Raw genomic sequence first — 23350 nt, forward strand, 5'->3', positions numbered from 1 at the left:
TAGTGCTTATATCAATTTTATTTTTCTTCTTCGTCCCTCCTCCTCTAGTTCCTGTTTTTAATCCTTTTTTATTCTCCCTGGTGGTGTATAGCGGATGGAAAACAAAATTTTTTAAAAATTTAACACAGGATCTTGAAACCCTGGTCAAGATGGCCCTGTTTTAGTGTGACTGAAACATATCTAAAGAAACGTTAAGCTATGAGTGATGCAATGAATGAAAATGCTGACCCAAGCCACAAAAATACAAAACGGATGTTTTTACCTTTATCCTGAATTTGTGCTAATTATGCAGAGGGCAGAGATTATATAATCTTTTTCAGACGGGTCTTAGCCTTGAAACAGGATGCGGATACGTAGCCCTGGGGGATAGAAGTTTTGAAAGTGAAACATAGCAAGCTCAAGCTTAAAAGTTGGACAGGCTGGTTGAAGATGTTGAATGTGTCAAGTGTTTTGAGATTGAGTCAACGTTAATCACTCTAGGCAAGAACTATTTGAGTTAGGGAAGTGCAGTGCATAGCATTTAGCAGCCTTCTATTTCAGCAGGGTGATTGAACATTGTGTCCCAGTGTTCCTCCCTCATTCCTTTAAAAAAGTGTTATTACTTTGGAAAGTGGAAAATGGTTATCAGATCAACTTGCTCCTTTGCTATTCCATCACTTAGCTTGCCACAATGGTCAGTTCCTGTTTGAAAGCAAAAGTGCACCTGAGCTGTACTTGCTACCCTCCATTGGATAATTGTCTAGCTTAAATTGTCAGAGTTGCTGAATTTATTCTGGGAACTAAAACTGTCCCTATTTAATTCTTGGTCTGGTCAGTTATGGGTAGATGTATTCTGGTTTATGCCACACCCTTCAGTCAGTTAGTCCTGAATTAAAGGCATTATCTTTCTCAATGATTTCTTCAGTTGAGTGCTTTGACACTTCTTGTTTTGACAGGGGTTTTTGGCCATTCCATGGGCGCCCTGATTTTGGTTGTTATTAGAATTGGCTTGGTTACCATTTTCTGTTGCAGGACAAACAGTGACAGTTTTTATTCTGTTTTTTGGGGCCTAAGTTCCCCCGATCCAGCAAAAGTTGGTTAATGAGTGTGTGAGATGAATGTCTGAGAAATGAATTCAATTAACAACTGTTCTAATAGAATTTTTTTCCCTTTCCAGGATTAGAACTCAATGGTTCAGTGTTGTATACTAACTGGGGTTGGCTCTTCCCTTTTCCAATGAAACTAATTCTTTCAAAACAGCACAACTTTGACTCTCTTAATTTTGAAGAGTAGAAGCAGATTGTTCTAAGAAGAGCCAGAAAGCGGTTTTCTAGAATACAGTGTTGTATTGGGAAAATGAGGAGCTAGCCCTGGTTCTTGCATTTCATTTAACAGCCTGCTTCCAAATGTTGAAGGAGGATGGGGGAGTGGTGGGGAGGGTAAACAGAACTTTTTTTTTTCCTCAAGGTTTTGTTTCTGCATGAAAATTTAATTGTATATTTTTCCTGTTTGGAAAAAAAAGGGAGGGGCTGGGTGGGATTTGCAGAATTCAATCCCACTGACTTTTATTTGCTGTTCTGGACACACTCTATTGCAGCTGCATACAAACACGCGGATGGTAAGAAGATTGATGGGAGGAGAGTTCTGGTAGATGTGGAAAGAGGCCGCACTGTGAAAGGATGGCGCCCAAGGAGGCTCGGTAAGATTGTTTTGTTTTATTCAGAGGATGTGGCTTTGCTGGAAGAGCTAGTAAAAATTCCTATCCTGAATCTCCTCTGTAAAGGTGGCAGTGTACTGCTGCCTTGAGTCACTATCCTCTGTGTGGTGTAAGTTCTCTCTCAGTACTGTTGAGTAGAATGTTGTAGGTATTCAATGGTTTTGCTAGGAAATTTCCGAAAATGTTTCTATGTACCTGTGGCCCTATTGCTATTCTGTATAGGCACTGAGTTTGTAAGTTGATATGAGAGTAATAATTGAATTCCTGCTATTCATCTCAAAGGTGGTGCACTCTATATCCATAGTGATTGTGGTGGAGGGAGTATTTTAAGGTTGTAGTGACAGTGGATAATGAAAAAACATTAAGTAGTTAGGAGACAGGTTACATTTTGTTGAATATCTAACCTCTGACTTGTTCTTGTAGCCACGATTTATGTGGCAAATTCAATTCAGCTTCTAGTCGGTCATGGCAAATGGTGATATTGATGAAGTGATAATGTAAAATATTAAAATGCTGCAGTTAGACTCTCTTGGAGATGGTCATTGCCTAGCATTAGTACAACAATGTGACAAATTAAACATGTTCAGATCTATCTGTGCCTGAATAGATAGATTGTTAGGGATCTATAATTTTGTCGAAAGACTGCTAATTTGGTGTGTGACAGCAGTTGCCTAACTAATGACAGACATGATGGCGACTCACACAGAGGGAGGTAAATTATACAACAACTGTGTAGTGAGGGTGGTTTGAATCCCAGCTTAGGTTTGGAAGCCGACTTGGGACCATTTGGTGCTTCTGGTGTCTGGTCTTTTCTCTGTGTAAAGGGAGGGACATGGTTGATTTATGCAGACCACAGTAATTTGTCACTGCCCTTTTAAAAAAAAATTGTACTTTAATGCTGAGACATTTCAGGTGTGAGTAAGTGCTGTGCTAACATGTTCCTCCTGCCTAATTGAAACTTTTTAACTGATCTCTGAACAGTGGACTAAAGTTGTAAGTAATTTGCTGACAAGTTTTAAATAAGCAGGCCTTTCAGCCCCTTGCCTCACATTCTCACTGTGTAGTGTAAATTAGTTTACCAGTAATATAGCGTATTTTGACTGGAGACACTCCTGATTAATGACTAATGCAAATCATAGTCATACAGTACGGAAACAGGCCCTTTGATCCAACCAGTCCACGACTAACGTAATGCCAAATTCATTGAACTAGTTCCACTTGCTTGGCCCATATCCCTTCAAACATTGCTTTTTCACGTGTCTATCCAAATGTCTTTTAAATGTTGTAACTGTACCTGCATCACCAGTTCCTCTGGAAATTCATTCCACACGATCCACCCTCTATGTGGGGTGGAGAAAAGAAGTGACCCTTAGTCTTGAGATCCCCCACCTATGTGAGTAAAGTCCTGATACTGGATGACCAGTCTTACCTGGTCTCTGCTGAACTTCCTGTGGCAAAGAAACCTATGATGACAATGATTTAGTGTTTGCATATAGCCCATTCTGGAGTAATTTCTCCCAGCTCCCTACACTGCAGTATTTTTAAGACAAAGTTGTGCAGAATGGAGCCTCCACGTTAGCCACACTTCTCTCTCTTTGTGTCGTGCCTCCCTCCCCGACACCACTTTGTGTTCAAAACAAATATTTTAATTTATAGTGTGGAACCCTGAAGCTTTCCTTAGATCTGGTAAAGGTGATAGAAAGTACCAATAACATCCAAGATCTGAATTCATTGAGTCCTATGCTGCTAACGTGCGGAGATCTATTGTTTCCTTTTGCAGGTGGTGGACTTGGGGGCACTCGTAGAGGTGGTGCAGATGTTAATATCAAGCATTCAGGTCGTGATGATGCACCACGATATGATGAGAGGTGAGAAGCATAGTGATGCAGTAAGTGACATACAAATTGAACAGAATGCCTTAAATTAATGTGCCAATTTGGAGGCATTGTACTGGATTACATTTGTGACATCCGTTGGCTCTCACTTGCATTCAATGAATTTGACATCCAATCGTAAATGTGAACAGTCTCTTGCATAGGATTTAAGTGTTAGGAAATTTTGGTTTCTAGTTTTGTTTTATTAGGCACTGTGTATATACGGCTTTTTTTTTTACTCAATACAGCTGACTTTTTCTTCTAGTCCCTCATAACTCAGGTGTTTTACTTGGGCACAAGATGTTTGATTTTTTTTATTCATTCGTGCAATCTGATGTCACTATCTTGCCATTTGTCACCTATCCCTGGTTGCCTTTGAGAAGGTGGTGATCAGCTGCCTTTTTTGAACTGCTGCAATCCATTTGTTGTATGTAGACCCACAATGCCATCAGAGAGGGAGTTCCAGAATTTTGACTTACCCACACTGAAAGATCATTGACATGTTTCCAAGTTTGGATAGTATGTGGGTTGGAGGGGAATTTACAGGTGTTGCTGTTCCTATGTATCTGCTGCTAGATGGGCAAATTTAGATCTTGCGTGGTATTGCTCTTTTAATGCAAAAAAAATTGCATTTCACAGAGGTGTCCTATTACAAGAAATGTTCAGTGACAAAAAATCTGATCTTGTAAAAGATTCAAATGAGAGTGGGTTTAAGGTGACAATTGAGTCAGATATGTTCTCATTCTCTGGCTGATTTTACTCCCAATCCTTAAATTTAATTATCTCCCCAGGGACCGGGATCGTGAGCGAGACAGAGATCGCCGTGAATGCAGTGAGCGTAGTCGAGAAAGAGACAAGGAACGTGAGCGACGTAGAAGCCGTTCCAGGGAGCGACGTCGGCCTCGATCACGTAGCCGCGACAAGGAAGAGAGGAAGGCGCGTGGCAGCCGTGAGCGAAGTAGGGAGAAAGATAAGGACAAGGATCGAGATCGCAAGCGGCGCAGCCGCAGTCGCGATCGTAAAAGAGAGCGTGACCGTGACAGGGATAAGGATAAGAAAGAAGAACGTACAGATGTAGACCAACCTGAGGCAGGTGATGGGCCTCACAATGATGCACAGGCAGTTGATATAGCCATTGAACCCATCGAGTCTAAACCTGAAGCAGAGGAGAAGAATAGAGAACGGGGAGATAGGGATAGAGAAAGAGAGCGCGACAAAGACAGAGATAGAGACCGGGATCGGGACCGTAGACGAAGCCATCGAGACCGGGACAAGGATAGAGACCGGGACAGGAGGAGAGATAGGGAACGGGACCGTGATAGAGATCACAAACGTGACAGAGACAGGGATAGAGATAGGGATAGAAATAAGGAATCTGACAAACTACAGGATAATGGGATCCCTGAGCAACTTGAAGAAACCAGTCAGGACATGTATATGGATCAGGAGTCGATGCAGTCTGGTGATGGATTCATGTTGGCTGAAAATGGTTATCAAATGGAACCACCCACGGAGGGTTACTAAAAAGTCCTGCATTCAAAGTGAACTTTTCCAATTGGACCAATACTTTCATTTTCCTGTTTTCTTGACAGAAATCGCAACCTTATTTTGTTTGTTGGTTTTAAGCTGTAGTGAAGGAGGTTTTCAGCACGAAGTACTCGTTGCTTTTTCTTGAGGGTAAGTTTTAGTGACTGTATCATTGCAGGTGGTTTGGAATCATCTTGAGCCTTGTGAAACTCGGTTGGTAAATGTTATTAATCTGTTTTTATGGTCTAATACACAATAAACCTTGTTTTAAAGCCATCCGATTCAACTGTGTACTCTTATGTACAGGTGTTCCATCAGTGAAGTGTTGGCTTGGGTGAACATTTGCCGCATTGTGCACCTGTGATTACATCAGGTACTCAGTTGCTTCTAGTGAGTATAAGACCCCTAATGAAGTGAAGGGCTCTCGTTGCTGTGTGATGTAATAATTCTACACTGCAGTCTTTGAAGGTAATGGGTCAGAGGGCAAAATTAGCAATTTTGTTGGAAAGATGTCTACATCAGCCTTTACAGTCTGATTCGAATTTAAAACAATAAAACTTTACGTGTCACTGGTGCTTGATGTTTCTTTTTCTGTTTTTTTTTGTCTGTAATCTGTTGTATTTTAAAATTAATGCCATTTCAATGTTTGTCTAGCTGAAGAACCTGTAGTGCCAATGGATCTTTTTGCCGTTTCGTGGCTCTTCCTGGTCTAATTAAAATAGGTTGAGCTACTTTTGAACAGAGCACTGTTAATATACCTTTGAATCCTAACTGATTCTATTGGATCATGTTGGGAATCATCCTAAGTGAAATGTCTCAAGTGGGAATTGGTCACCAAAATCAGGCCATTTTCTGCAGTATCCTGGATTCAAAGTCTGTTTCTTCAGTCAGATACCTCTCCAAATAATTACTTTGAATTCTGGTGAGCACCTTGTGCACTTACTAATATTTCAAACAATTTATGAAACCCTAAAACTAGGAGCATTGACCATGGTGCTATTGCTGTGAATGACCTCGACAAGCCAGATCTCTGCACGTGTAGCTATCCAGACCGGTTTTGTATTTTACAAGCAGAGAAAGCTAACTGGCACATTGAGCATGTCATTGTCATGTTATAATTAATACATTGTTAATCTGAAACTTTATCATCAATCCAAATGCCCACCATGTAGTCTAGGAGAGGTATCTCACAAGCTTATGGAATGAAATTGGGTGACTGCTTATTTATTTTCTTCCACTCCTGGTAAAAATTAATTTAGGCTGCCATATTGATCCTGATGCACAGCACACCAATAATGCATGCGCTGTTCATACACAGTGATGCCTGACACAGCCAGGAGCATATCCAGATCATTTCTGTATATGTGCAGCAAACATGGCCCCTGCAAAATCTGGTAACATGTTCCAGAGGTTGCTAATCCTCTGCAAATAGAAAATAAACACTTACCCTGTTGTACATGTCTGTTGTTTTTATTCATGAGCCTCAGTTTATCCTGTCGCTGTCTATTATTTTGAAAACCTCAGTCAGATCTTCCAAAGTCTATACTTTGGTCTTTTTAACTCTAGAGCTCCTGATAGTTCCAGCTATTGTGATGACTGGCCTTTTAAACAAGATCTTGTTACAATAGTTTTCCTACCTATATTTCCCTTCAAACCTAACCAAGATTATGATAAACAACACCACTTGGAATTGGTTCCCTTCGTACTTCTAACTCACTCCAAGCCTCCCTAATATATATCTTCTGTTCTGCCCCTAAGTGACATTTGAAAACTTGATGTATACATGAGTTTCCATATGGGTGTTTCTGTACTGTTCCCAAATAAGTACTAAGGAGCATAAATAGAGATTGGCCCTTTGAAGTCTACTCCACCATTCAACAAGTTCATGGTTGATGTTCAACCTCAAGTCTGCCTTGCCATATTGAACCCTTATCCTTTGATATGATGTTCAGTATTGTATGCCATCAACTAAGTATTGAATAGAGAAAAGTCACAATTCCTAGGCAACAACTTCAGGCAGTTCTGATAGTTAATGAGTGTTTGCCTGACTTGAACTTTGTGGTAAATTAGAGAGGACTGCATATGCCGGTCAGTTGAAAAGTGTGGTGCTTTGCACCCTGAATCTACTCACGTCACCAAGACCACTCCCCTTCATTTTCATAACATCAAATGATTCTGCTGAACACTGTTCCATACCTTTATCTGTAGATCAGTGTTTCTCAAGCTTTTTCCCAATGTGACCATGTTTTGAGGCTTAAGTTTTAGTGACAACTGAGGCGGAGCACAGCCATTGTAACTTGGTTGAAGATCTAATCAAGGATGCTATTACTGCCTTGGACCTTACAATCCCATTTTGGAAAGCGTTATTCTGGACCTTGCCAATTCCAATCTACTCTCGATCAGGCCCCCAATTCCTGTGTCTCAACACGTGCAGTGTCCTGCCTGTTTCAGTCAACCATCCCTTCATGTTTATCGCCTTCCTTACCATGATCTTCAGAACACCTATATGATCTGTCCAATTCTGGCCTCATGTATATGTGTGTTTTAGTGCTGACATCCCACTGTTCCCTAATCCTATTTAATTTAAGTCCTTAAACTTTATGTTTTGGTTCTGTCCTGGTCGCCCCGACTTAATGCAGAAATGCTTCACAAGATTTAACATTAAGGTGCAATATGTCTTATCCAATGAAAGTTTCAGCAAAGTATCTCTATTGTTTTAATCCTTGCTGTAGCCTCACTACAGGTTCGATATTTTCAGCGACTTCTATATGTTTTAATATCTACAGCAGCCATCTTTGCATACAACTGGTTGCTAATAAAGAACTTGAGTATTGCTGAAAAAAATGGTCAAAGCTTTTAGACTGACGCATAAGAACTATTCGCAAAAAGAATAAAGTACTGATACCTATGAATTGGCAGGAGCAGAGAGAGCTGCTTAGAAAGTGATTTGGAGGAGCCGATGTGGGGTGGACGAAGTTAAAAATCACAGAACACCAGGCTACACATGTTGGACACCTGCTTTTGTATGATTTTTAGCTTAGAATGTGAATTGGACTAGAGGCGTTCAAAGGACTAAAACTTCCAGGTTTTTTTTTGGAATATTCAGAGTCGTGTATTTTATATGTAAGTGTAGTTCTGGCGGTATCTACAAGCAAATACCATTCAAGTTTATAATTTATGCAGAGCGCCATTCCATTTAGTTCCTGTTGCAGACTTCCTGCTCATTCAGGATTTTAAACCCGAATTTTTTTCCGCATGCCTTCAATCAAATTGGCGTTGCTGTGCCAGGGTATTCTGAGGTCGCACTTTCTGAAGGCAGCCGTGGGGTGTTAACCTGCATTGGTTATGAGCCAGAACGGCGTTCCCAACCCACAGACTCCAACGCGTGGGTGCTGCTTTAAAAGCGCTGAATCTCTGAACCTGCAAGGGGGCTAATTTGAGGGAATTTGGGTGGTCGAGCGTGAAAGCTGCCGCCAACGCTTCCAGCTTCTCCCGGCTGAGCACTCCGCTGCTGAGTGTTCGGTTCTGCCCGCAGCCGTGTGGCGTGGAAATTGTATCCAACGTTGGAACTGCGTCGTTTCCAGGGAAACGCGGCAAACACCAAAGTCGCCGACGAGGCTTGAGCGGGTAAGGACGAGGAAAGGTTTCTGTTTTGGGAATGTATTGGGAGAGCAATGGCCACAACGGAGAGACGACACGACCTGCATTTAACAACTTCAGGCGTCGCGCTACATTACTCCCCTGCCAGATACTTCCCACCCTCTAACTTCAAGGTAAGTGGGACAAACTGCCGACTACAATCTTCAAAAACGCTCTGCAACATGCCATGGGCGGCACGGTGGCACAATGGTCAGTGCTGCCTCACAGCGCCAGAGACTGGGGTTCAATTACCGCCTCAGGCAACCCACAGACTCCAACGCGTGGGTGCTGCTTTAAAACGCTGAATCTCTGAACCTGTGGAGTTTGCACATTCTCCCCATGTCTGCGTGGGTTTCCTCCGGGTGCTCCGGTTTCCTCCCACAGTCCAATGATGTGCAGGTTAGGTGAATTGGTCAGGCTAAATTGCCCATAGTGTTAGGTGAAGGGGTAACTGTAGGGGAATGGGTCTGGGTGGGTTGCTCTTCGGAGGGTCGATGTGGACTTGTTGGGCCGAAGGGCCTGTTTCCACACTGTAAGTAATCTAATTTTTTAAAAAATCTAAAAGAGGAAAAGACATAATCCTCCAACCTCATCGTCCCACAACCCCGCACCGCCCGTTTCAACCTCCTTCCCAAAATCCACAAACCTGACTGCCCCAGCCGACCCATTGTCTCAGCCTGCTCCTGCCCCACCGAACTCATCCCTGCATACCTCGACACGGTCCTGTGCCCCTGTCCCCCTTAGTCCAAGAACTCCCCACCTACATTCGGGACACCACCCATGCCCTCCACCTCCTCCATGATTTTCACTTCCCTGGCCCCCAACGCCTTATCTTCACCATGGACATCCAGTCCCTATACACCTCCATCCCCCATCACGAAGGCCTCAAAACCCTCCGCTTCTTCCTTTCCCACCGACCCAACCAGTACCCTTCCACTGACACCCTCCTTCGACTGACTGAACTGGTCCTCACTCTGAACAACTTCTCTTTCCAATCCTCCCACTTCCTCCAAACCAAAGGAGTTGCCATGGGCACCCGCATGGGCCCCAGCTTTGCCTGCCTCTTTGTCGGATGTGTGGAACAGTCCACCTTCCGCAACTACACTGGCACCACCCCACACCTTTTCCTCCGCTACATCGATGACTGTATCGGCGCTATCTCGTGCTCCCACGAGGAGGTTGAACAGTTCATCCACTTTACTAATACCTTCCACCCCGACCTCAAATTTACCTGTACCGTCTCAGACTCCTCCCTCCCCTTCCTAGACCTCTCCATTTCTATCTCGGGCAACCGACTCAACACGGACATTCACTATAAACCGACCGACTCCTACAGCTACCTAGATTACACCTCTTCCCATCCTGCCCCCTGTAAAAACGCCATCCCACATTCCCAATTCCTTCGCATCTGCTCCCAGGAGGACCGATTCCAATACCGAACAACCCAGATGGCCTCCTTCTTCAAAGACCGCAATTTCCCCTCAGATGTGGTTGACGATGCTCTCTACCGCATCTCCTCCATTTCCCGCTCCTCCGCCCTTTTAACCCCACCCCTCCAATCGCCACCTGGACAGAACCCCACTGGTCCTCACCTACCACTCAACCAACCTCCAGATACATCGTATCATCCTTCGTCATTTCCGCCACCTCCAAACCGACCCCACCACCAAGGATATATTTCCCTCCCCTCCCCTATCAGCGTTCTGGAAAGACCACTCCCTCCGCGACTCCCTCGTCAGGTCCATACCCCCCACCAACCCAACCTCCACTCCCGGCACCTTCCCCTGCAACCGCAAGAAATGCAAAACTTGCACCCACACCTCCCCCCTCACTTCCCTCCAAGGCCCCAAGGGATCCTTCCATATCCATCACAAATTCACCTGCACCTCCACACACATCATTTACTGCATCCGCTGCACCCGATGTGGCCTCCTCAAAATTAGGGAGACAGGTCGCCTACTTGCAGAACGTTTCAGGGAACACCTCTGGGACACCTGCACCAACCAACCCAACCACCCCGTGACTGAACACTTTAACTCCCCCTCCCACTCCGCCAAGGACATGCTGGTCCTTGGCCTCTTCCATCGCCAGACCATGGCAACAAGACGCATGGAGGAAGAGCGCCTCATCTTTCGCCGAGGAACCCTCCAACCACAAGGGATGAATGTAGATTTCTCCAGCTTCCTCATTTCCCCTCCCCCCACTTTATCTCAGTCCCAACCCTCGGACTCAGCACCGCCTTCTTGACCTGCAATCTTCTTCCCGACCTCTCCGCCCCCACCCCCCTTTCCGGCCTATCACCCTCACCTTAATCTCCTTCCACCTATCACATTCCCAATGCCCCTCCCCTAAGTCCCTCCTCCCTACCTTTTATCTTAGCCTGCTTGATATATCCTCCTCATTCCTGAAGAAGGGCTTATGCCTGAAACGTCGATTCTCCTGCTCCTTGGATGCTGCCTGACCTGCTGCACTTTTCCAGCAACACATATTTCAGCTCTGATCTCCAGCATCTGCAGTCCTCACTTTCTCCTTGTATGTTGATTACGCAAAGACTGGACATAATGTAAGGAGCTACATAGATTCCCAAACCCTTTATCCGTTTTCTCAGAAAAAAGTAATTCACATACTAAACATTCTGCTCAACTTCCCCAGCTTGTTTCTGACCATATTTTTGCTAAAAATCACATAACACCAGATTATAGTTCAACAGGTTTATTTGGAAGCCAGTGCTTCCAAATAAATCTGTTGAACTATAACCTGGTGTTGTGTGATTTTTAACTTTGTACACCCCAGTCCAACACAGGCTCCTCCAGATCATATTTTTGCTGTCACATGAACATTAAGTATGAATGGTTATTCCAGCTATGATTTCTTAAATGGTACTTCTAATGCTGGGCTAAACTACAAACATTAACTGAAACCAGAGGCTGATCTGCTGGCTCAGAAAACCACTTATCTTTGACTGCTAAAGTGGATTAACTGGGTATCTAATCTCAAGTAGCCCCAAATCTATCTCCCAACCCTTAACTCAATTCCAGCCCCCTAATCTTAGCTCCTTGTCTGAATCATCTAGCTTTTGGAGATGGCAAACTAGCTTGTGACTTCTATCTCTCTCAGATCAGGAAAATAAACCACAATTCGCATTCACTATACAATAACTGCTGCTGTTTAATGGCTATGCCTTGTTAGATTGGATTCTACTGCAAGGTATCAAGCTGTAGAAAGTATGTTACATTCAGAGTTGAAACATAAGAGTGAACTCTGCACAAAATACTGGGGAGACAGTGTTGTACTAACAGTCACCCAACAGCGCGAGCTTAATGCTTTAGGTATATGAGTTCAAATTCCACTGATGGAGAGCTTAAGTTCAATTAATTAATGTATCTGGAATGGAATGGTGAATATAAATCACAAAACACATCTAATTCACCAATGCCACTGAGAGAAGGAAATCTGTCGACTTGAGATCTGGTCTCCCTATAGTGACTTAACTGTCCTCTGAAATGTCGCGGCAAGGCACTCAGTTCATGGGCAACATACAGGTCATTTCCTCTGCCCTGAAGCTCTTCAATCATGTCCTGAAACTCTTCGCTACCTTCCCCCACCCTCCTCCCTGACCTATCACTTCCACCCCCACCCCCATTCACCTATTGTACTCTATGCTACTTTCTCCCCACCCTCCTCGCATTTATCTCTCCACCCTGCAGGCACTCTGCCTCTATTCCTGATGAAGGGCTTTTGCCCGAAATGTCGATTTTCCTGCTCCTCGGATGCTGCCTGAACTGCTGTGCTTTTCCAGCACCAGACTAATCTAGAATCTGGTTTCCAGCTCTGCAGCCCTTGTTTTCACCTAACTGACAGGCCTAGCCAGTGATACCCACAGACTGTTTTCAAATGAGCAAAGATAGTTTGCCCATCAATGTTTAAAATTAAAGACTTCTATCCTTTAGACAAAAGTTATACTGCAAATGTAGATCTGAACAAGTCATCAGAGAACACAACTAACTCCCAGTGTTTTATTGTTCATTCCCAATTGACCTGAGATAGTGATGTTGAGCCACCAATTTGAACCACAAGCAATCAATCAGCAAAATAACCAGAGGGCTACGGGGAGAATGCGGGTAAGTGGAGTTGAAATGCTCATCAGCCATGATTGAATGGCGGAGTGGACTCGATGGGCCGAATGGCCTTACTTCCGCTCCTATGTCTTATGGTCTTATAGGGAGGAGGAGAATTTTTCTCAAACTTCAGAGGTTACAATCTGGAATGTGTTGCCAGAAAGGGAGGTGGACACAAATTAAAATAGTAACTTTCAAAGGTGAGTTGGATATATGCTTGAAGTGGAAAACTGTGATATGGGAGCAGGACTAATTGATTAGATTTTTCAAAGAACTAGAAGAAGCACAAATGACCTTCTGTGGTTGATAACTTACAATGAAATTCTGAGAGTTTAAAGGAGCTTGGAACTACACCTCAAGTGTTTAAACCTGTAAGACTTAACTAGGCACTGGAAAGTGGGATTAGAATGGATGTAGTTTACTTAGTTTACACAGACATAATGGGCCAAGTGACCTTCTTCCATGCTATAGATTTTCTATGCTTCTGTAGGCTACATCTGAATCCTAGCCATTTATCAAAAATTCAGCATGCAGGACATCAGAACAGAGTCCAACCTTCCTAGTGCCAGATACCTGGAGAGTCATTAGTGGACAGCTGAACTGATATTCCACATTTCTAACTCAAAAATATTAATGATGGGGAGATATCAGGGTGGACAAAGTCAGATGTCACTCAACACAGGTTATAGTCCAAAAGATTTATTTAAAATCAGAAGCTTTCAGACCTCTGCTCCTTCGTCAGGTGAAGTGGAGAGAAGAACACAGGCACAGAATTTATAGGCAGAGAGATAATGGCAAGATAATTCTAGGTAATTAAGAGTGTCAACAAATAAATACGAATAGTGTGAGTGGAGTGTCGACAGGCTGAATAACATGTCTTTGCAGGTGATCAAAAGTCATGAGTGTGGTGCTGGAAAAGCTCAGCAGGTCAGGCAGCATCCGAGGAGCAGGCGAATTGACTTTTCTGGCAAAAGCCCTTCATCAGGAATGGCTGATGAAGGGCTTTTGCCCGAAACGTCGATTCTCCTGCTCCTCGGATGCTGCCTGACCTGCTGTGCTTTTCCAGCACCACACTCATGACTCTAATCTCCAGCATCTGCAGACCTCACTTTTGCTTAGGTGATCAAACGTGTCAAACGGTGTGAGTAAAGGTCAACAGCTGAATAATAAATGAAGGGTTGACTATGAACTGATTTAATTAAAGCAGAGAGATAATTACAGATAATCAAAAATGACATGGGGCTAGAGACAAACCAATAGCTGGAATAACATGAATCCATCAGTTCTGTGCCTATGCGTTTCTCTCCACTTCCCCTGATGAAAAAGCAGCACTCCTGAAGCTTGTGATTTTAAATAAATCTATTAGACTGTAACCTAGTGTGAGACTTCTGGCAAAGATATTAAGGATAACTGTCATATTCCAACAGGGATCTTATCGGAGATCCAGTCCATCCTGGGAAAGATAGAGACAATCTGTGTGGGTTTCCTCCGGGTGCTCCAGTTTCCTCCCACAGTCCAAAAATGTGCAGGTCAGGTGAATTGGCCATGCTAAATTGCCCGGAGTGTTAGGTGCAGGGGTAAATGTAGGGGAATGGGTCTGGGTGGGTTGTGCTTCGCCGGGTCGGTGTGGACTTGTTGGGCCGAAGGGCCTGTTTCCACACTGTAAGTAATCTAATCTAATCTAATCTAATTTATTAATGCTTTGCTTTCTTTTCCAGTCATTTTTGAAAGATCCTCTCCCTCTGAAACTGAGAGAAAAGGACACTCTTCATCCGTATGATGAGGTTTTTAATAACTTTGAAACCACTACTGGCTCAACTCATAATCTCAAGACCATCGGAGGTCTGCTTGGCCATCCACGCCACATAAAGGTTCCCAATCACTGGAATGTTCATTACATGAAGGATTTGTCAGAAAAGGTGAGGTCAACAAAGGAAGATTTCCCGTTGCTTCTTGTAACACTCAATGTTTTACTTGGTGTTTACTGACATTTCCATGCGATTATCAGGGTAATGATTAATTATAGCACTTCACAATAGAGCATTTCCTGTCTTATTGTATGCAATATACCTAAATACAATGTAGGCTGAAAAATGGGATAAAATTGTCATGACACTGTTCCACTAAACACTGCAAGGGCAGGTTAGACTCAAAGTACAGTTACCTCTACATTATTCCATCAAACTCTCCATGGGCAGCTACAATATGCTGTTATGTACAAAGTAAATCTGTATAACGTATCAGTATAAAGTAAACTGTCCCCATCAAATACCCCCAAGACAAGTACAGCATAGGGTTAGATGCAGAGTAAATCTTCAACTACACGGTCCTCATCTGAAACTCCCAGGTCAGTGGCAGCATGGTGTTAGCTACACAGTAAAGCTTACTTTACACTGTCCCCATCAAACTCTCCCAGGACAGGGACAATACAGGGTTAGATACGGAGTAAAGCTCTTTCTACATTGGCCCCATCTGTGTTCACAGGACAATTGGGTTAAATATGGAATGAAGGGTCCCTCTACTCTTTTAAACTGAAAGTAAAAGAGGCGGCACGGTGGCACAGTGGTTAGCATTGCTGCCTCACAGTGCCAGAGACCCGGGTTCAATTCCCACCTCAGGCAACTGTCTGATATCCTAACTTAATCTAGTCCCATTTGCCAGCACTTGGCCCATATCCGCTAAACCCTTCCTATTAATATACCCATCCAGATGCAGTTTTGTGGGCGGCACGGTGGAACAGCGGTTAGCACTGCTGCCTCACAGCGCCAGAGATCCGGGTTCAATTCCCGCCTCAGGCGACTGACTGTGTGGAGTTTGCACATTCTCCCCGTGCCTGCGTGGGTTTCCTCCCACAGTCCAAAGATGTGCAGGTCAGGTGAATTGGCCATGCTAAATTGCTCGTAGTGTTAGGTAAGGGGTAAATGTAGGGGTATGGGTGGGTTGCGCTTCGGCGGGTCGATGTGGACTTGTTGGGCCAAAGGGCCTGTTTCCACACTGTAACGTAATCTAATCTAATCTAAAGTTCCCTCAACACCAACCCCATCATACACTCCCAGGCAGGGTAGCAAGGGACTAGATATTGAGTAAAGCAACCTCAACTTTTTTAAACTGAAAGTAAAGGTGCCTCCACTCGGTTGAACTGAAAGTAAAGCTTTCTGTACTCTTTTAAACTGAAAATAAAGCTGTCTCTGCACCATCCCCATCAATCCACCCCCAGGATAGGGACAGTGTGGGGTAAGATACAGAGTAAAGCTTCCTCTATACTGTTCCACCAAACACTCAGAGGACAGGGTTAGCACAAACTTAGACTTAGAATAAAGCTCCCTCTACACTGTCCTCATCAAACACTCTGAGGATAGGGACAGCACGGAGTTAAATACAGAATAAACCTCCCTCCGCAGTGCCCCCATCTCACACTCCTATTCAGGGATAGTACAGGGTTAGATACTGTGTGAAGCTCTCTTTGTTATGTCTCAAACTCTACCTCAGACATGTATCTCCATCTGCAGTTCCTGTCCCATGGATTTACTGGAATTGACTCAAGCAGATTCATTTCATGTTAGCTCTCATAAGCAGTTAGAAAGGGGAGACTTCCATCCCAGTAACTGAATCTGTATTTACTCCAATGGAGAAAGAGATATTTGCACCTTCTGTATCTTGCAGCTGAGCAGGCGAGACTGGAGGACTCCGCTGAATATGGTGAACCAAACGAGTGAAATGAAGGACAAATACACCGGGAGACTCCCACAAACCCTGGACACTGCATTTAAGGCTGGACCTCAGCCATTCAATCTGGCTAACCATCACACCAATGGACCATCTAAAGTAAGAACCACCAAGCACATTAGACCTTGGGCAATAACAAGTGGCTGACAGCATCAATACATTCTCATATGTTACCATGGCCTGTGATACAAAAGAGACAGCAAGCAAGCAGTAACATGAGCAAAACACTAACACACACCATTCTTTTTTATTTATTCACGGTACATTGGCATGGCTGGCTAGACCAACATTTTTTGCCCATCCCTAATTGCCGAAAGGGCAGTTAAGTCAACCGCATTGCTGTGGGTTTGGAGTCACATGGAGGCCAGACCAGGTAAGAGTGGCAATTCCCTTCCCTAAAGGACATTGTTCAACCAGATGGGAATTTTCCTGGTAATCGACCGTGGATTCATGGTCATCATTAGGTTCTTAATACAGATTCTTTTAAAACAATTAGTCCCCAGTATATCATCTGGATCTCTGGATTAATAATCTAGCAATAATACCATTTGATCAATTCCTCCCTTTACCACACGGTAAAGTCCCTGGACTAGTAATCCACCAGGCTCAAGCAGATGCTTTGGGAACAGGGATTCAAAACTCCTCATTTAAATTCAATTAATAAATCTGGAAGCTAGCCTCAGTAATGATGACCATGACAACTATACTCGTGACTCCAGGTTTCTGAACTATCCCTCTGAAGTGGCCTAGCAAGCCATTCAGTTATAGTCATAGAGATGTACAGCATGGAAACAGACCCTTAGGTCCAACCCGTCCATGCCAACCAGATATCCCAACCTAATCCAGTCCCATTTGCCAGCACCGGCTCTCCAAACCCTTCCTATTCATATACCCATCCAGATGTCTTTTAAATGTTGCAGTTGTACTAGCCTCCACCACTTCCTCTGGCAGTTCAAGGGCAATTAGGGATGAGCAACAAATGCTAACCTTGTCAGTAATGCCCACATCCCCATGAAAAAGTAAACAAAGATAACTGTAGATGCACAGATACATGAAGACACACAGACATGCCATAGGTATACAGATGGACATCCCTGCAAATGGAGACACACATGCAGGGGATACACACAACACACACATACACACCCTTATGAAAATTAGCACATACATACATAAGCAAACTCAGAAATGCGCATGCAGAAATTTGCAAAGATAGATTCACACACAGACATTGACATGGACCCAGTTGTCACCCAGACACAAAATATCCTTGTCTCCATCAAGCTACTACATTGCAAAGGAATTTCTCCAAACATGCTGGACCAGTCACCACCTTCCCAGCTCACTCCTCTGAGCCCCTTCATGTGCAGTGCTACATAAACTCTCTGTCCTGACTTTGGGATTAGGTTTGGGTTATGTTAGACTTGGCATGCCTCATGTTATAAGATCTATCACACGCATACTGACACAATATTGAGGAGCTCTGAGTGTCAGTAGCTGAGATTCACAATGACCTCTAATACTTTTTCGTTTCACAGAATATCATTGCCAGCACGGAGAATCCAGCCCTGGCTGGCAAGGAGTATTACGTACGAGACAAAGATGTTCTGCGACTTAACGACATTTATTTAACCACAACCAACAAGGATTTCAGGGCCTTTAAGAAGTATGTTTATTCCTTGTGACATTTTCAACTTCTCAAATTTTATATTTCCACATGGAGATCTGATCTTGCCCCCATGATGTTTCAACAACAAATGCTTATATTTAAGTCACGCATCTGACACTCCAATGCACTGCACAGGAGGGTTAGGAACTAAACCTGATTCTGAGGCAAGAAATAGCTTTTAAGGAACATCATAAAGGAGGAGACACTCTTAGAGAGGTTTATAGAGAGATTTCCATAACTTAATGTAAGGTTGTGCACTTTGGCAGGAAGAATAGAGGAACTGAATATTATTTAAATGGAGAAAGACTGCAGAAAGCTGCAGCACAAAGGGATTTGGGAATCCTAGTCCATGAATCATAAATTCAGGTAATAGGGAAGACAAATGAATCAATTACCCTTTTATTTCAAAAGAAACAGGATATAAAATGGAGTTGGATGCCTTACTAAAATTATCGAAGGGATGAGGCAAACTACAACTGGAATGCTATGAATAATTTGGGTCCCATTATAGGAGGAAAGTTATACTGGCATTGGAGGCAGTTCAGAGAGGGTCCACTACGCTGATACTGGGTACAGTGGGATTTTCTCATGACATGAGGTTGAATAGATTGGGCCTATACTCATTGGAGTTCAGAAGAATGAGAGGCAAGTTCAGTGAAATATATAGGATTCTTGCATGGCTCAACAGGCTGGATGCTGAGACCAAGTGTAAAATCGGAAGGCATCATCTCAGAGTAAGGGGTCACCCACTTAAGACAGAGGTGAAGAGGAATACTTCTCTCTCAGTCATAGAGTCTTAGAGCTATACAGCACGGAAACAGACCCTTTGGTCCAACTCGTCCATGCATTTGGCTCACAACCCATCTTAACCCTTCCTATTCATATACCCAATCCAGATGCCTTTTAAATGTTGTAATTGTACCAGCCTCCACCACTTCCTCTGGCAGCTCATTCCATACATGTACCACCCTCTGTGTGAAAAAGTTGCCCCTTAGGTCCCTTTTAAATCTTTCCCCTGTTACCTTAAACCTATGACCTCTAATTTTGGACTCCCCCACCCTGGGGAAAAGATCTTGTCTATTTATCCTATCCATGTCCCTCATTATCTTATAAACCTCTATAAGGTCACCCCTCAGCCTCTGACGCTTCAGGGAAAATGCCCCCAACCTATTCAACCTCTCCCTGTAGCTCAATGCCTCCAACCCTGGCAACATCCTTGTAAATATTTTCTGAACCCTTCTAAGTTTCAAAAAATTCTCCTATAGGACGGAAACCAGAATTGCACATAGTGTTCCAACAGTGGCCTAACCAATGTCCTGTACAGCTGCAACATGACCTCCCAACTCCTGTACTCAATACTCTGACCAATAAAGGCAAGTGTACTAAACACCTTCTTCACAATCCAATTTACCTGCGACTCCACTTTCAAAGAACTATGAACCTGCACTTCAGGGTCTCTTTGTTAAGAAACGCTCCCTCGGACCATACCATTAAGTCTACAAGTCCTACCCTGATTTGCCTTTCCAAAATGCAGCACCTCACATTTATTTAAATTAAACTTCATCTGCCACTCCTCAGCCCATAAGGCTTGTGAACCTGTGGACTTTACCACACAGGGCTGTCAAGGTTGGGTTGTTAAGAGAATGTAAGGTTGAGACAAATTTCTAATCAGTAAGGTTATTGGGAAAAGGCAGGAATGTGCAGATAAGGATTCTCAGATTGACCATGATCTGAAGAATTCCCTAAATCTCTCCTTGAAGATACCCTTAAAGCATAACTCCTAGACCAAGAATTTGGCTACCTGCTCTGATATCTCTTTCTGTGGGTTGGTACCAAACTTTCTTTTTTAACAGTCTTGGGAGGCATTTCACTATTGTTAAAGTCACCGTACAAATTTACTATTACAACTCCTTTTTACTCTGATCCCTGAGTTTCTTTATTAATGTTTCCCAGCTAATTGCGTCAAGTCTGTCCTTAAATGCTTATTCCAGATTTGAAGCTTTTGCAGGTTGTCTCCTATCTGCTCTCCTAGTTCCCTGACCTTTGGGACCTGAATAATGTTTTTGTTTTCTTCCACCCACCCACCCCCCTCCCACCCCCCTTCCTTTGCAGGGAGGAGTTGGAAGGCTTTCCAAAGAAAGACATACCAACCTACTGGGAAATGGAAGACTACCCGAAGACCTGGGGCCATGGGCTGAAGGAGAATCCTCTGCCCAAAGACGCCCAGAGGATTGTCCGTGGTCCTGGCCCGATGACTGACCCCAGTGTGTTCCAAGTGGCCACAAGAATTCCTCCTCTCCCCAGGCACCTGCCACCTGTCCCAAATCGGGGACTCAAGACACAGTATCAGGATGTGTACCAACAACCCAATGATGTCAAGCGCAAACAGGACCTCTACTACCAATTTCAGGCCCCATGGGTGATGACCCGGGCAGGCTCAACCCCAGAGATCCTGTCTGTTCCCCACATGTACAAGACAGAATATATGTCATATGGGAATGAGCGGCCCGTGATCATGTAAAAGGGAAATGAAATGCCTCCTCTTCCAAAACAAAAGAAGAAAATCTCGCCCTGAGTGCCTAGTTCAGATTCTGCAATGGAGATTATTTTTGGAAACCTGCATCTGAAACATAGAATCGTATGTCACAGAAAGAGGCCATTCAGCTTCTCACCCCTGTACTGGCTCTCTGAAACAGCTATCCAGTTAGTTCGATGCTCCTGCTCTTTTCCCACTTTTTTAGAAAAATAAATCTTTTAAAATTATTTATTCAATTCCATTTTAAAAGTCAGTATTGACTCTGCCTCACTGCCCTCTCAGGCAGGCAGTATGTTACAGATCACAAGAATTTGCTGCATGGATAATTTCTCACTCCACCCCACACCAACCAACTAAACATTTTTCTCCATTAAACCCGTGTTTTCTGATTACTGAGCCTCTTGCCGATGAAAACAGTTTCTTCTCATTGGTCAGACCCTTCATAATGTTGAAGAATTTTATTCAGTTGCCCCCCCTTCCCAAACCCCTTCCTGAATTGGAATTGCCAATTCCCTTTGGTATCCCTCTCATGCAATAGACTCTTGTCAGTTTCCTTAAAAGCCCTCACCTCATATCAATCAATGTGTTCCAGCCTTTTTAATTATACTGCCATTTACCAACACAGGGAGATTGAGAAATAACTGGAACAGTTATAAACAGATTACTTTGTTTAAAATATATTTCTGTGGGTTTTTATTTTAAGTGATCAAACTTTCAGTAGGAACATGGCAACGTCGGGAATAGCGCAGGAGTAGGCCATTCGGCCCATCGACTCTCATCCACCATTTGACTAGATCATGGTTGATCGCTTGTCTCAAAGCCATATTAATTGACTGTTCCTACATCTGTCAATATCTATTGATCTCAACTCTTATACTCAATGACTGAACCTTCATAGCAGTGAGTCCACAAGCTATCAATCTACTGCATTGCAATTGGGAAGAGGGAAATAGATCAGAAATTACTTATTAAACTTTGAGAAGCTGAGATGTTTACAGTGTGATTTCTTTATTCTACCTTTGGAATGGGGTAGCCAGTCTGAATATGGCTATCAATCCTGCTGCTGCTGCTCTTTGTGTGATCCCAATGTGCAGGCAGATGTTGGCATTGCTGTAATGGAGGAAAGTACCAAAGCCAATCTGTGCGCAGTTAGTTCCTGTGAGCAGAATGGTGATAACTGGTATTATGGACTAGGCCAGGCCACTCAAAACATTCCTAAGCAGGCAGCCCCACACCATAACTTTGCAATTTTGACTACCAGGTTTTAAGCCAGACAAAAATTTATTCACAAAATTACACAATGAAACACAAAGAACAGAATAAAGAACCCCAACAGAGCTCAATCTATCCAAACTAGACTTAATTATGCTGTTCCGAATATACACAACAATTCTAACAAGCAAACCCCCTTAAAACACAGTAAAAAAAGGAACAGATGCTTACAGGTTGAAGTTAAAAGGGCAGAAGGAGAGAGAGAGAGTGTGTCACAGCTGGTTTCCACACAACTGAACTCCCAACTAGTTCTGGACTGAACTGATCAGCTACAGAACTGACCGCTCCCATTTCATTATACAGGTCACTTCTAAAACGTGACCACTTGTTTGGCCAAACAGAGACACACACGAGAATTCCTAGAAGCATGGCATTCCAACCAGAACTTTATCAACAAACACATCGAGTTAGAACCCCATCTACCACCCCCTGAGAAAAAGAACAGGAAATGACATCGCCAACCCAAAGAAACCCAAATGTAAATAGAAAGCGGGAATTATCAACAGTGCTTCACCTGGAGGCCCACTGAAGATGTTACCTAGTAGGGTGATGGAACGTCTGGAAATGAGCCTTCCAGCTCAGCGAGCAAACCTACATCCATTCTTATGTTTTCTCTGAACTCATTTCACCTCAAGTTAGGGAACTGGGACAGCCATTAATGGAGTTTGACCCAGCCGTCTCTAATACAGTTTTACACCATCGTGTTCAAACCAGTCTTCAAACACTTATCTATCCTAGTCCCACTTACCAGCATGTGACCTTGCTATGATACACCTCTGGAGAAGATGGAACTTGAACCTGTGCCTCCTGGCTCAGAGGTAGGGACACTACCACTATGTCACTGATAAGCTTGTATACAATGGTCTTTCACATAATGGAAGTTTATTAAATCATGAGAGGTATAGATAGGGTTAACTATAGTTGTCTTTTCCTTAGGGTGGGGTATTTCAAGACCGGGGGCACATTTTTAAAGCGATTTTAAAAAGACATGAGGGGCACATTTTTTACACGAGGGGTGGTTCACGTGTGGAATGAACCTCCTGAGGAAGTGGTGGATGTGGGTACAATTAGAATGTTTGAAACACCTTTGGATAAGTACAGGTTGAGGAAAGATTTGGAGGGTTATGGGCGGGGAGAAGGCAGGTGGGACTAGTTTAGTTTGGGTTTAGGTTTGGCATGGACTGGTTGGACCAAAGGGTCTGTTTACGTGCTGTACGATCATCTAAATACTTGTTAAACATTGTGATGGTTCCTGGCCTACCATTCTTTCCAGCAGGATGTTTCAGAGAACCA

The 23350-nt window shown here is 43.5% G+C and overlaps 2 protein-coding genes across 2 annotated transcripts in view; both read left to right on the forward strand.

The window, feature by feature from the left end:
- The window catches only part of snrnp70 (small nuclear ribonucleoprotein 70 (U1)), a 29301-nt gene extending 23629 nt beyond the window's left edge, over positions 1-5672 (forward strand). The window contains exons 7-9 of the mRNA XM_043679620.2: positions 1577-1678; positions 3477-3564; positions 4362-5672. Coding sequence (XP_043535555.1) covers positions 1577-1678; positions 3477-3564; positions 4362-5094 — 923 coding nt within the window. The 3' untranslated portion in view covers positions 5095-5672. The remainder of the gene's footprint in view (positions 1-1576; positions 1679-3476; positions 3565-4361) is intronic.
- Positions 5673-8746: 3074 nt separating this feature from the next.
- On the forward strand, positions 8747-21772 carry saxo3 (stabilizer of axonemal microtubules 3). The gene is made up of 5 exons (XM_087978090.1): positions 8747-8870; positions 14573-14773; positions 16518-16679; positions 18119-18246; positions 20362-21772. Exons 1-5 carry the CDS (start codon positions 8772-8774, stop codon positions 20768-20770), a joined length of 999 nt encoding a protein of 332 aa, XP_087834216.1. The 5' UTR covers positions 8747-8771; the 3' UTR covers positions 20771-21772.
- The last annotated feature ends 1578 nt before the right edge of the window (positions 21773-23350 follow it).

This window comes from Chiloscyllium plagiosum, unplaced genomic scaffold, assembly GCF_037043375.1.
Source record: "Chiloscyllium plagiosum isolate Xiang-an unplaced genomic scaffold, Cpla_swu_hap1 HiC_scaffold_33, whole genome shotgun sequence".
Taxonomy (NCBI): Eukaryota; Metazoa; Chordata; class Chondrichthyes; order Orectolobiformes; family Hemiscylliidae; genus Chiloscyllium; species Chiloscyllium plagiosum.

Bases quoted from the DNA above. Each gene is read 5' to 3' on its own strand.
- saxo3 (XM_087978090.1), top strand. From the start codon at position 8,772: ATGGCCACAACGGAGAGACGACACGACCTGCATTTAACAACTTCAGGC. The intron at 8,871-14,572 runs GTAAGTGGGACA...TTTCTTTTCCAG, and splicing joins TCCCACCCTCTAACTTCAAG to TCATTTTTGAAAGATCCTCT. The intron at 18,247-20,361 runs GTATGTTTATTC...CTTCCTTTGCAG, and splicing joins GATTTCAGGGCCTTTAAGAA to GGAGGAGTTGGAAGGCTTTC.